At 45.9% G+C, this 14,606-nt stretch overlaps 1 protein-coding gene across 2 annotated transcripts in view; it reads right to left on the reverse strand.

Annotated features, from left to right (window-relative positions):
* Window positions 1-14,513, reverse strand: part of cenpp (centromere protein P) — a 156,730-nt gene extending 142,217 nt beyond the window's left edge. Inside the window, exons 1-5 of one of the 2 annotated variants that reach the window (XM_055869947.1) lie at window positions 14,405-14,513; window positions 14,049-14,189; window positions 8,594-8,745; window positions 5,153-5,241; window positions 294-382 (exon numbers count right to left, since the gene is read on the reverse strand). In XM_055869947.1, the coding sequence (XP_055725922.1) occupies window positions 294-382; window positions 5,153-5,241; window positions 8,594-8,745; window positions 14,049-14,188 (470 nt within the window). In that variant the 5' untranslated portion in view covers window position 14,189; window positions 14,405-14,513. The other variant, XM_055869948.1, reaches the window with a different exon arrangement.
* Window positions 14,514-14,606: the final 93 nt, after the last annotated feature.

The following is a 14,606-nucleotide window of genomic DNA, read 5'->3' on the forward strand; positions in this document are numbered from 1 at the left end:
ACATTTAGTAGAGTCCTAAACAAACATGAGTTTAGTAGAGTCCTAAGCAAACACGCGTTTAGTAGAGTCCTAAGATGAGCTAAACAATCACAACTCGTTACTGGGTTTCACATTTTCCATTTACAAATGACTTGCACCGGTAAGTAGTTCGGCCTACAGTGTGTCTTCATACCCTGACAGTAAAGATATTGATCGCTATTGATCGAGTGCGAGTGTTACAACAGTAATAAAACTGTCAAACAAAATAAAACGGGGACGTGTTGGAATACATTTTTTCAAAATTATGGCCTTACCCAGACACAAATTTACTGAAGTCCTTAAACTCAGTGCTGTCCATGACGATGTTGAGGTCAGTGATCGTCCTCACCAGGGTAGTATCCTCCTACGAGAAGGCCAAAGACGTCAGTTAGCTTTAAACGGTATCAATTACAGCCAATCATAATAAAATGATATGATACACTAAACTGATACTTTTTCAACAAAAGCAGACTTTTGTCAAAAAGCATCCATAACCAGCAGTATTAGACAGTTATCCATTGGTTTGGTCTAAAAGCATCCACAACCAGTAGTATTAGACAGTTATCCATTGGTTTGGTCTAAAAGCATCCACAACCAGCAGTATTAGACAGTTATCCATTGGTTTGGTCTAAAAGCATCCATAACCAGCAGTATTAGACAGTTATCCATTGGTTTGGTCTAAAAGCATCCATAACCAGCAGTATTAGACAGTTATCCATTGGTTTGGTCTAAAAGCATCCATAACCAGCAGTATTAGACAGTTATCCATTGGTTTGGTCTAAAAGCATCCATAACCAGCAGTATTAGACAGTTATCCATTGGTTTGGTCTAAAAGCATCCATAGCCAGCAGTATTAGACAGTTATCCATTGGTTTGGTCTAAAAGCATCCATAACCAGCAGTATTAGACAGTTATCCATTGGTTTGGTCTAAAAGCATCCATAACCAGCAGTATTAGACAGTTATCCATTGGTTTGGTCTAAAAGCATCCATAGCCATAACTTGTGTTGACACCATGCCCTTGCTTCAGTCTGCCATAGAATCCCTGAACTGAGGGGTGATGTGTCTGTTTCCTGTGTTGACACCATGCCCTTGCTTCAGTCTGCCATAAATATAGATCTACACTGCCCCCTTGTGTTGAAGACCGCAGATAACAGGTTCATCCATTCAACCCTTGGAAGATATATAGGTCTACTTACTACAGGCTATTTCTTCTGGACATTATTTCTGTCAATTAAAAAAATGGCCAAACCAGCAAATATCCACCCTTTCGAGCTCACAGACGATGGCCAGAGGTTTTCCATGACTTAGCACAATGATTTAAGGCAATAGATCATCGTTTTAGTCAAAGTATGATATATTTGGGCTTGACGTGACAAAATCGAACTGCCCACTTTTGTAAAAATCTGTGTGACTGAAGTGTCTTTCCCGATGATATGATGTAGAAATTGTTATCGACCTACATTTCGTTTCAGGGCTGGCTGGGTATTTGAACGTTACCATCCAACCAGCATGGCATTGTTAATTAATCAGAAACAGCTTGCAAAGGACTAGGGGTAGGACTAGGCAGTCCTGGTCCTGGAGTTAACCAACATGGAAGACCAGGTGTGTTTAAATTTAGTCTATCACTGAACTGATCAGTTAGCTCAGTTGGTCAGATGTGGTGCCTGGTTTGAACAAAACCCTGCAGTATTGGCAGCACTCCAGGAACAGGGTTGTCTTGAGATGAGCCAAACAGTCTTGTGTCTACTTGGCCTCCTGAGCCTGGGATCGAACTCCAATACAGGGTAACTTTACAAACTGGTTTAACAGTCTGAGGTCCTGAGCACTCTGGTGCAGGTTTTCATCAAGGATCTCGCTGTACTTTGCTCAGTTCATCTTTCCCCTCGATCCTGACTAGTCTCCCAGTCCCTGCCACTGAAAAATATCCCCACAGCATGATGCTGCCACCGCCATGCTTCACTGTATCGATGGTGTCAGGGTTCCTCCAGACGTGACGCTTGGCTTTCAGGCCAAAGAGTTCAGTCTTGGTTTCATCAGACCAGAGAATCTTGTTTCTCATGGTCTGAGAGTCCTTTAGCTGCCTTTTGGCAATCTCCAAGCGGGCTGTCACGTGCCTTTTACTGAGGATTGGCTTCCACCTGGACATTCAACCATAAAGGCCTGATTGGTGGAGTGCTGCAGAGAAGGTTGTCCTTCTGGAAGGTTCTCCCATCTCCATAGAGGAACTCTGGAGCTCTGTCAGTGACCATCGGGTTCTTGGTCACTTCCCTGACCAAGGCCCTTCTGCCCTAATTGCTCAGTTTGGCCGGGCAGTCAGCTCTAGGAAGAGTCTTGGTGGTTCCAAACTTCTTCCATTTAAGAATGATGGAGGCCTCTGTGTTCTTGGGGACCTTCAATGCTGCAGAAATGTTTTGGTACCCTTCCCCAGATCTGTGCCTCGACACAATCCTGTCTCGGAGCTCTACGGATAATTCCTTCGACCTCATGGCTTGGTTTTTGCTCTGACATGCACTGTCAACTGTGGGACCTTATATAGACAGGTGTGTGCCTTTCCAAATCATGTCCAATCAATTGAATTTACCACAGGTGGACTCCAATCAAGTTGTAGAAACATCTCAAGGATGATCAATGGAAACAGGATGCACCTGAGCTCAATTTTGAGTCTCATCGCAAAGGGTCTGAATACTTATGTAAATAAGGTATGTTTTTTTATTTATTTATTTTTTATTTTTGCTAAACTTTCTAAAAACCTGTCTTCGCTTTGTCATTATGGGATATTGTAATGTCATTATGGGGTATTGTGATGTCCTTATGGGGTATTGTGATGTCCTTATGGGGTATTGTAATGTCATTATGGGGTATTGTAATGTCATTATGGGGTATTGTGATGTCATTATGGGGTATTGTGATGTCATTATGGGGTATTGTGATGTCATTATGGGGTATTGTGTATATATTGATGAATCAATTTTAGAATAAGGCTGTAACGTAACAAAATGTGGAAAAAGTCAAGGGGTCTGAATACTTTCTGAAGGCATTTTATAAAATGATATAATTGTGCGATACGATAGCATTTTTGCAAACCCACTCCCCCAGTCACCCCAAGATGAATGGTTTTGACCACAGGAAGTTTTGCTTCACTGCTTTGATTTGTGAAAGGTTCGCTAGAAACCACAAGTATCCAGATAAGGAAAAGGCAGCTCGCTAAAGAAAATTCAAGGAACTTAGTTATATGTAATTTGCAGCGTGCATGATCACGAGCAAAGTCATTGTAGCCTATAATTTCACTTCCCCTTGTGAGAACCATGACCACGGGCTGACTTGGTTCAGCTGTACCGCAGCCAAGACCTGCCAGCAGCCTACCTACCAAAGGTTGCACCGTGTCTGCCAGCCGCCTACCTACCAAAGGTTGCACCGTGTCTGCCAGCCGCCTACCTACCAAAGGTTGCACCGGGTCTGCCAGCAGCCTACCTACCAAAGGTTGCACCAGGTCTGCCAGCAGCCTACCTACCAAAGGTTGCACCGGGTCTGCCAGCAGCCTACCTACCAAAGGTTGCACCGTGTCTGCCAGCAGCCTACCTACCAAAGGTTGCACCGGGTCTGCCAGCTGCTTACCTACCAAAGGTTGCACCGTGTCTGCCAGCAGCCTACCTACCAAAGGTTGCTCCGTGTCTGCCAGCAGCCTACCTACCAAAGGTTGCACCGTGTCTGCCAGCAGCCTACCTACCAAAGGTTGCACCGTGTCTGCCAGCAGCCTACCTACCAAAGTTGCACCGTGTCTGCCAGCAGCCTACCTACCAAAGGTTGCACCGTGTCCATTTCAATGTAAGAAAAATGCATATTAGTCATCTTTCAATAGTTATCCATATTACTAGAGATTCATCTTATTCTTTCTTACTATTTCTATGGCGGATTCACGGCCGCTATTTAGGGAAGATGACAAAACATTGGAGATAACAAAGCTCCACAAAATATACAAAAGTATGTGGACACCCCTTCAAATTAGTGGATTTGGCTATTTCAGCCACACCCGTTGCTGACAGGTGTATAAAATTGAGCACACAGCCATGCAATCTCCATAAACAAACATTGGCAGTAGAATGGCCTTAATGAAGAGCTCAGTGACTTTCAACGTGGCATCGTCATAGGATGTCACCTTTTCAACAAGCTGGTTCGTTAAATTTCTGCCTGGCTGGAGCTGCCCCCGGTCAACTGTAAGTGCTGTTATTGTGAAGTGGAAATGTCTAGGAACAACAACAGCTCAGCAGCGAAATGGTAGGCACCACAAAGTTACAAAACTAGACTGCTAAAGCGCGTAAAGCGTAAAAATTGTCTGTCCTCGGTTGCAACACTAACTACCGAGTTCCAAACTGTCTCTGGAAGCAACGTCAGCACAATAACTGATTGTTGGCAGCTTCATGAAATGGGTTTCCATGGCTGAGCAGACACACACAAACCTATGATCATCATACGCAAAGCCAAGCATTGGATGGAGGGGTGTAAAGCTCGTCGCTATTGGACTCTGGAGCAGTGGAAACACGTTCTCTGGAGTGATGAATCACGCTTCACCATTTGGCAGTCCGACGGACGAATCTGGGTTTGGCGGATGCCAGGAGAACGCTACCTGCCCCAATGCATAGTGCCAACTGTAAAGTTTGGTGGAAGAAGAATAATTGAATAATGTTTTTCATGGGTTCAGGTCCCTTAGTTCCAGTGAAGGGAAATCTTAACGCTACAGCATACAATGACATTCTAGACGATTCTGTGCTTCCAAATTTGTGGCAACATTTTGGGGAAGGGCCTTTCCTGTTTCAGCATGACAATGCCTCAGTGCACAAAACGAAGTCCACACAGAAATAGTTTGTCGAGATCCATGTGGAACAACTTGACTGGCCTGCACAAAGCCCTGACCTGAACCCATCGTCAGTTAAACTGCAGTTCCGAAGCAGAACTGTAGGAGCAGTCGAAGCTGTTATTTTAGACCGGAACCCTGCCCCTAAATGTGCATTTCCTCTCTAGGACAGAAAATGACTGGGGGGGGGGGGGGGGTCCTTTAAGGGGATCTCTTCTGGCTCAATAGCACCCCCCCAGAGGCAATAGTTCAGAATAGCCTTCCCACACATTCTTCTCACCTGAACATCAGTGAGCTCAAACTCCACTTGGAAGTCTAAGAAGGAGCAGTGGCCCGTCAACCTGTGTTGTTGCACCATTTTCTTGTTGCCTTAGAAGAGGGCAGAGGGGAAAAAACATGAGATTATAACAAAGATATCCCCAAACTTTAGCTCTTAATCTATTCATGTCTCTTCAATTCCTCGCATCCTCTCTCCTCACCTCCTTGGCTCCTTCTCAAAACAGATTAGAGAAAGTCTGAGAGCTTTGAACCTTCTCCTCCAATAAGGTTGAGGCGGCAAGGAGACGAGGAATCATGGAAAGATTCATTGAGATAGAGCCCTTATCTTTGTATAGACCAGGGGGGAAGACAACCCTGTTCCTGGAGTGCTGCCAATACTGCAGGGTTTTGTTCCAACCAGACACCACATCTGACCAACTGAGCTGACTGACCAGTTCAGTGATCGACTAACTCTGGGACCAGGACTGCCTAGTCCTACCCCTAGTCGTAGACCTAGTCCTACCCCTAGTTGTAGACCTAGTCCTACCCCTAATCCTACCCCTAGACCTAGTCCTACCCCTAGTCGTAAACCTAGTCCTACCCCTAGTCCTACCCCTAGTTGTAGACCTAGTTCTACCCCTAATCTTAAACCCTAGTCCTACCCCTAGTCCTACCCCTAGACCTAGTCCTACCCCTAGTCGTAGACCTAGTCCTACCCCTAGTCCTACCCCTAGACCTACCCCTAGTCGTAGACCTAGTCCTACCCCTAGTCGTAGACCTAGTCCTACCCTTAGTCGTAGACCTAGTCCTACCCTTAGTCGTAGACCTAGTCCTACCCTTAGTCGTAGACCTAGTCCTACCCTTAGTCGTAGACCTAGTCCTACCCTTAGTCGTAGACCTAACCCTACCCCGAGTCATAGACCTAGTCCTACCCCGAGTCGTAGACCTAGTCCTACCCCGAGTCGTAGACCTAACCCTACCCCTAGTCCTACCCCTAGTCCTACCCTTAGTCGTAGACCTAACCCTACCCCTACTCGTAGTCCTAGTCCTACCCCTAGTCCTACCCCTAGTTGTAGACCTAGTCCTACCCCGAGTCGTAGACCTAGTCCTACCCCGAGTCGTAGACCTAGTCCTACCCCTAGTCCTACCCCGAGTCGTAGACCTAGTCCTACCCCTAGTCCTACCCTGAGTCGTAGACCTAGTCCTCCCCTAGTCGTAGACCTAGTCCTACCCCTAGTCGTAGACCTAGTCCTACCCCGAGTCGTAGACCTAGTCCTACCCCTAGACCTAGTCCTCCCCCCAGTCGTAGACCTAGTCCTACCCCTAGTCCTACCCCTAGTCGTAGACCTAGTCGTAGACCTAGTCCTACCCCTAGTCGTAGACCTAGTCCTCCCCTAGTCGTAGACCTAGTCCTACCCCTAGTCCTACCCCTAGACCTAGTCCTACCCCCAGTCGTAGACCTAGTCCTACCCCTAGTCCTACCCCTAGTTGTAGACCTAGTCCTACCCCTAGTCGTAGACCTAGTCCTACCCCTAGTTGTAGACCTAGTCCTACCCCTAGTCGTAGACCTAACCCTACCCCGAGTCGTAGACCTAACCCTACCCCTAACCCTAGTCGTAGACCTAGTCCTACCCCTAGTCGTAGTCCTAGTCCTACCCCTAGTCGTAGACCTACCCCTACCCCTAGTCGTAGACCTAGTCTTACCCCTAGTCCTAGTCCTACCCCTAGTCCTACCCCTAGTCGTAGACCTAGTCCTACCCCTAGTCGTAGACCTAGTCCTACCCCTAGTCCTACCCCTAGTCCTACCCTAGTCGTAGACCTAGTCCTACCCTAGTCCTACCCCTAGTCCTACCCCTAATCCTACCCCTAGTCGTAGACCTAGTCCTACCCGTAGACCTAGTCGTACCCCTAGTCGTAGACCTAGTCCTACCCCTAGTCCTCCCCTAGTCGTAGACCTAGTCCTACCCCTAGTCGTAGACTTAGTCCTACCCCTAGTCCTACCCCTAGTCGTAGACCTAGTCCTACCCCGAGTCGTAGACCTAGTCCTACCCCGAGTCGTAGACCTAGTTCTACCCCTACCCCTAGTCGTAGACCTAGTCTTACCCCTAGTCCTAGTCCTACCCCTAGTCCTACCCCTAGTCGTAGACCTAGTCCTACCCCTAGTCCTACCCTAGTCGTAGACCTAGTCCTACCCTAGTCGTAGACCTAGTCCTACCCCTAGTCCTACCCCTAGTCCTACCCCAAATCCTACCCCTAGTCGTAGACCTAGTCCTACCCGTAGACCTAGTCGTACCCCTAGTCGTAGACCTAGTCCTACCCCTAGTCCTCCCCTAGTCGTAGACCTAGTCCTACCCCTAGTCGTAGACTTAGTCCTACCCCTAGTCCTACCCCTAGTCGTAGACCTAGTCCTACCCCGAGTCGTAGACCTAGTCCTACCCCGAGTCGTAGACCTAGTTCTACCCCTAGTCGTAGACCTAGTCCTACCCCTAGTCCTCCCCTAGTTGTAGACCTAGTCCTACCCCTAGTCGTAGACTTAGTCCTACCCCTAGTCCTACCCCTAGTCATAGACCTAGTCCTACCCCGAGACGTAGACCTAGTCCTACCCCGAGTCGTAGACCTAGTCCTACCCCTAGTCGTAGACCTAGTCCTACCCCTAGTCGTAGACCTAGTCCTACCCCTAGTCCTACCCCCAGTCGTAGACCTAGTCCTACCCCGAGTCGTAGACCTAGTCCTACCCCGAGTCGTAGACCTAGTCCTACCCCTAGTCCTACCCCCAGTCGTAGACCTAGTCCTACCCCTAGACCTACCCCTAGTCCTACCCCTAGACCTACCCCTAGACCTACCCCCAGTCGTAGACCTAGTCCTACCCCTAGTCGTAGACCTAGTCCTACCCCTAGTCCTACCCCTAATCCTACCCCTAGTCCTACCCCTAATCCTACCCCTAGTCCTACCCCTAGTCCTACCCCTAGTCCTACCCCTAGTTCTACCCCTAGTTCTACCCCTAGTCCTACCCCGAGTCGTAGACCTAGTCCTACCCCTAATCCTACCCCTAGTCGTAGACCTAGTCCTACCCCTAATCCTACCCCTAGACCTAGTCCTACCCCCAGTCGTAGACCTAGTCCTACCCCTAACCCTACCCCTAATCCTACCCCTAGTCCTACCCCTAGTCCTACCCCTAGTCCTACCCCTAACCCTACCCCTAACCCTAATCCTACCCCTAGTCCTACCCCTAGTCCTACCCCTAGTCCTACCCCTAACCCTACCCCTAATCCTACCCCTAGTCCTACCCCTAGTCCTACCCCTAGTCCTACCCCTAGTCCTACCCCGAGTCGTAGTCCTACCCCTAGTCCTACCCCTAGTCCTACTCCTAGTCCTACCCCGAGTCGTAGACCTAGTCCTACCCCTAGTCCTACCCCTAGTCCTACCCCTAGTCAAAGGAGTAGTTCTAAAGAATGACAGTTACTTTTCTCCATAGTCTTCACACAGCAGTTGAGAAGAACGATTCCATTCATCTTGGTCTGTCTGATGAGCTCTTCCTCCATCTCCATTATCTCAGCCTTCAGGTGAGCTGTGATGTCTCTCTTCCCTGTCTCCTTCTGTCCTGTCATGACCAACCTGTGTGTTAGGGAAACATCATCATCGTCACCACCATAGATGAATTAACTGGTCCTGTGTGGCTCAGTTGGGAGAGCATGGCGCTTGCAATGCCAGCATTGTGGGGTCACACTGACATGTGACCTACTGGTTGTTTGTACTGACATGTGACCTACTGGTTGTGTGTATGTGTACTGACATGTGACCTACTGGTTGTATGTACTGACATGTGACCTACTGGTTGTCTGTACTGACATGTGACCTACTGGTTGTCTGTACTGACATGTGACCTACTGGTTGTCTGTACTGACATGTGACCTACTGGTTGTATGTACTGACATGTGACCTACTGGTTCTGTGTATGTACTGACATGTGACCTGCTGGTTGTGTGTATGTACTGACATGTGACCTACTGGTTCTGTGTATGTACTGACATGTGACCTACTGGTTCTGTGTATGTACTGACATGTGACCTACTGGTTGTATGTACTGACATGTGACCTACTGGTTCTGTGTATGTACTGACATGTGACCTACTGGTTGTATGTACTGACATGTGACCTACTGGTTCTGTGTATGTACTGACATGTGACCTACTGGTTCTGTGTATGTACTGACATGTGACCTACTGGTTCTGTGTATGTACTGACATGTGACCTACTGGTTCTGTGTATGTACTAACATGTGACCTACTGGTTCTGTGTATGTACTGACATGTGACCTACTGGTTCTGTGTATGTACTGACATGTGACCTACTGGTTCTGTGTATGTATTGACATGTGACCTACTGGTTCTGTGTATGTACTGACATGTGACCTACTGGTTCTGTGTATGTACTGACATGTGACCTACTGGTTCTGTGTATGTACTGACATGTGACCTACTGGTTCTGTGTATGTACTGACATGTGACCTACTGGTTCTGTGTATGTACTGACATGTGACCTACTGGTTCTGTGTATGTACTGACATGTGACCTACTGGTTGTGTGTATGTACTGACATGTGACCTACTGGTTCTGTGTATGTACTGACATGTGACCTACTGGTTCTGTGTATGTACTGACATGTGACCTACTGGTTGTGTGTACTGACATGTGACCTACTGGTTGTATGTGTGTGTACTGACATGTGACCTACTGGTTCTGTGTATGTACTGACATGTGACCTACTGGTTGTATGTACTGACATGTGACCTACTGGTTGTGTGTACTGACATGTGACCTACTGGTTGTATGTGTGTGTACTGACATGTGACCTACTGGTTGTGTGTATGTACTGACATGTGACCTACTGGTTGTGTGTATGTACTGACATGTGACCTACTGGTTCTGTGTATGTACTGACATGTGACCTACTGGTTGTGTGTACTGACATGTGACCTACTGGTTGTATGTGTGTGTACTGACATGTGACCTACTGGTTCTGTGTATGTACTGACATGTGACCTACTGGTTGTGTGTATGTACTGACATGTGACCTACTGGTTGTATGTACTGACATGTGACCTACTGGTTGTATGTACTGACATGTGACCTACTGGTTCTGTGTATGTACTGACATGTGACCTACTGGTTCTGTGTATGTACTGACATGTGACCTACTGGTTCTGTGTATGTACTGACATGTGACCTACTGGTTCTGTGTATGTACTGACATGTGACCTACTGGTTCTGTGTATGTACTGACATGTGACCTACTGGTTCTGTGTATGTACTGACATGTGACCTACTGGTTCTGTGTATGTACTGACATGTGACCTACTGGTTCTGTGTATGTACTGACATGTGACCTACTGGTTCTGTGTATGTACTGACATGTGACCTACTGGTTCTGTGTATGTACTGACATGTGACCTACTGGTTCTGTGTATGTACTGACATGTGACCTACTGGTTCTGTGTATGTACTGACATGTGACCTACTGGTTCTGTGTATGTACTGACATGTGACCTACTGGTTCTGTGTATGTACTGACATGTGACCTACTGGTTCTGTGTATGTACTGACATGTGACCTACTGGTTCTGTGTATGTACTGACATGTGACCTACTGGTTCTGTGTATGTACTGACATGTGACCTACTGGTTCTGTGTATGTACTGACATGTGACCTACTGGTTCTGTGTATGTACTGACATGTGACCTACTGGTTCTGTGTATGTACTGACATGTGACCTACTGGTTCTGTGTATGTACTGACATGTGACCTACTGGTTCTGTGTATGTACTGACATGTGACCTACTGGTTCTGTGTATGTACTGACATGTGACCTACTGGTTCTGTGTATGTACTGACATGTGACCTACTGGTTGTGTGTATGTACTGACATGTGACCTACTGGTTCTGTGTATGTACTGACATGTGACCTACTGGTTCTGTGTATGTACTGACATGTGACCTACTGGTTGTGTGTACTGACATGTGACCTACTGGTTGTATGTGTGTGTACTGACATGTGACCTACTGGTTCTGTGTATGTACTGACATGTGACCTACTGGTTGTATGTACTGACATGTGACCTACTGGTTGTGTGTACTGACATGTGACCTACTGGTTGTATGTGTGTGTACTGACATGTGACCTACTGGTTGTGTGTATGTACTGACATGTGACCTACTGGTTGTGTGTATGTACTGACATGTGACCTACTGGTTCTGTGTATGTACTGACATGTGACCTACTGGTTGTGTGTACTGACATGTGACCTACTGGTTGTATGTGTGTGTACTGACATGTGACCTACTGGTTCTGTGTATGTACTGACATGTGACCTACTGGTTGTGTGTATGTACTGACATGTGACCTACTGGTTGTATGTACTGACATGTGACCTACTGGTTGTATGTACTGACATGTGACCTACTGGTTGTATGTACTGACATGTGACCTACTGGTTGTATGTACTGACATGTGACCTACTGGTTCTGTGTATGTACTGACATGTGACCTACTGGTTCTGTGTATGTACTGACATGTGACCTACTGGTTCTGTGTATGTACTGACATGTGACCTACTGGTTCTGTGTATGTACTGACATGTGACCTACTGGTTCTGTGTATGTACTGACATGTGACCTACTGGTTCTGTGTATGTACTGACATGTGACCTACTGGTTCTGTGTATGTACTGACATGTGACCTACTGGTTCTGTGTATGTACTGACATGTGACCTACTGGTTCTGTGTATGTACTGACATGTGACCTACTGGTTCTGTGTATGTACTGACATGTGACCTACTGGTTCTGTGTATGTACTGACATGTGACCTACTGGTTCTGTGTATGTACTGACATGTGACCTACTGGTTCTGTGTATGTACTGACATGTGACCTACTGGTTCTGTGTATGTACTGACATGTGACCTACTGGTTCTGTGTATGTACTGACATGTGACCTACTGGTTCTGTGTATGTACTGACATGTGACCTACTGGTTCTGTGTATGTACTGACATGTGACCTACTGGTTCTGTGTATGTACTGACATGTGACCTACTGGTTCTGTGTATGTACTGACATGTGACCTACTGGTTCTGTGTATGTACTGACATGTGACCTACTGGTTCTGTGTATGTACTGACATGTGACCTACTGGTTCTGTGTATGTACTGACATGTGACCTACTGGTTCTGTGTATGTACTGACATGTGACCTACTGGTTCTGTGTATGTACTGACATGTGACCTACTGGTTCTGTGTATGTACTGACATGTGACCTACTGGTTCTGTGTATGTACTGACATGTGACCTACTGGTTCTGTGTATGTACTGACATGTGACCTACTGGTTGTATGTACTGACATGTGACCTACTGGTTGTGTGTACTGACATGTGACCTACTGGTTGTATGTGTGTGTACTGACATGTGACCTACTGGTTGTATGTGTGTGTACTGACATGTGACCTACTGGTTCTGTGTATGTACTGACATGTGACCTACTGGTTCTGTGTATGTACTGACATGTGACCTACTGGTTCTGTGTATGAATTGACATGTGACCTACTGGTTCTGTGTATTTACTGACATGTGACCTACTGGTTCTGTGTATGTACTGACATGTGACCTACTGGTTGTATGTACTGACATGTGACCTACTGGTTGTGTGTACTGACATGTGACCTACTGGTTGTGTGTACTGACATGTGACCTACTGGTTGTATGTGTGTGTACTGACATGTGACCTACTGGTTGTATGTGTGTGTACTGAGATGTGACCTACTGGTTGTATGTGTGTGTACTGACATGTGACCTACTGGTTGTATGTGTATGTACTGACATGTGACCTACTGGTTGTGTGTACTGACATGTGACCTACTGGTTGTATGTGTATGTACTGACATGTGACCTGCTGGTTGCCTGTGTGTGTACTGACATGTGACCTACTGGTTGTGTGTGTGTGTGTACTGACATGTGACCTACTGGTTGTGTGTGTGTGTACTGACATGTGACCTACTGGTTGTGTGTACTGACATGTGACCTGCTGGTTGTGTGTGTGTACTGACATGTATGTGGAACTGATAGATGCACACACACACTACATGTTCATGTCTTTAAATGTATGTAAATGGTAAAGTATTTTGTCTGCAATGTATTTTTCGTTATGTGTCGGACCCCAGTAAGACAAGCTGTCGCCATTTGCGTCGGCTAATGGGGATTCTGATAAATCAAATAATTTGACCCCGGATCAGTGGTGTAAAGTACTTAAGTAAAAATACTTGAAAGTACAACTTAACTACTTTTTTTTTGAGTATCTGTACTTTACTCTTTTTTTTTTGACAACTTTTCTTCAATACTGTACTTGTAATGTACTTTTTACTCCATACATTTTCCCTGACACCCAAAGTACTCATTACATTTTGAATGCTTAGCAGGACAGGAAAATTATAAAATTGACACGCTTAATCAAGAAAACACACGGTCATCCCTACTGCCTCTGATCTGGCTGACTCACTAAACACAAAAGGTATCTTCTGTAAATTATGTCTGAGTGTTGGAGTGTGGCCCCTGGCAATCCATACATTTTTAAAACAAGAAAATGGTACCATCTGCTTTGCTTAATAAGGAATTTTAAATGACTTATACTTTTACACTTACTATAAGAATATTTTAGCAATTACATTTACTTTTGATACTTAAGTATATTTAAAACCCAAATACTTTTAGACTTTTACTGAAGTTGTATTTTACTGGGTGACTTTCACTTTTACCTGAGTCATTTTCTATTAAGGTATCTTTACTTTTACTCAGGTATACCAATTGGGTACTTTTTCCACCACTGCCCCGGACCGAGTTTGAGGAATTCTGTCCTAATATCAACTCACAGAGCATCTTGCATGCGTCCTCCTCCAAGATTCATAGCAATCTCTCGCTCATTCTTGTCCTGTTGGCCTTGCAGTGCTGCAATCTCTTCTTGGAGTGCTTTGATTTGAGCCTCGTAAACATTTTCCAAATTCTTCTTCATTCTGCAAAGAAATCAAAGGGCTTGAGTGGCACCTTCTTGCAAGGCAAAGAAGAGAGATAGCTTGCTATTCTCATAAATATCCCGTCATATAGCTAGCTATCACACTTATCTAATCAATGATACGCGAACTAGTTACTCAGCATGATGAACTCGCTAAGTGAACACAGCTAGCTCATCTATATTTCTCAGATTTAAGACAAAGTGGATCTAATTTACCTCCCAGACTCCTCTGAAATACTCTTGTGTTCAAAACAGACCTTTCGCGCGATTTCTGTCTTCCGGAATAATTTTGTGGGACGGATCTGCGTACACTCAAATTAACGGAGGTACATTACATCTCAGAAGAGCATAACGTTTTGTCAACTCAACAAACATTGGTAATACCAAGATAGCGAAGTTAAATGATATGATACTTGTG

The sequence above is a fragment of the Salvelinus fontinalis genome, chromosome 18, assembly GCF_029448725.1.
Source record: "Salvelinus fontinalis isolate EN_2023a chromosome 18, ASM2944872v1, whole genome shotgun sequence".
NCBI classification, from domain to species: Eukaryota; Metazoa; Chordata; class Actinopteri; order Salmoniformes; family Salmonidae; genus Salvelinus; species Salvelinus fontinalis.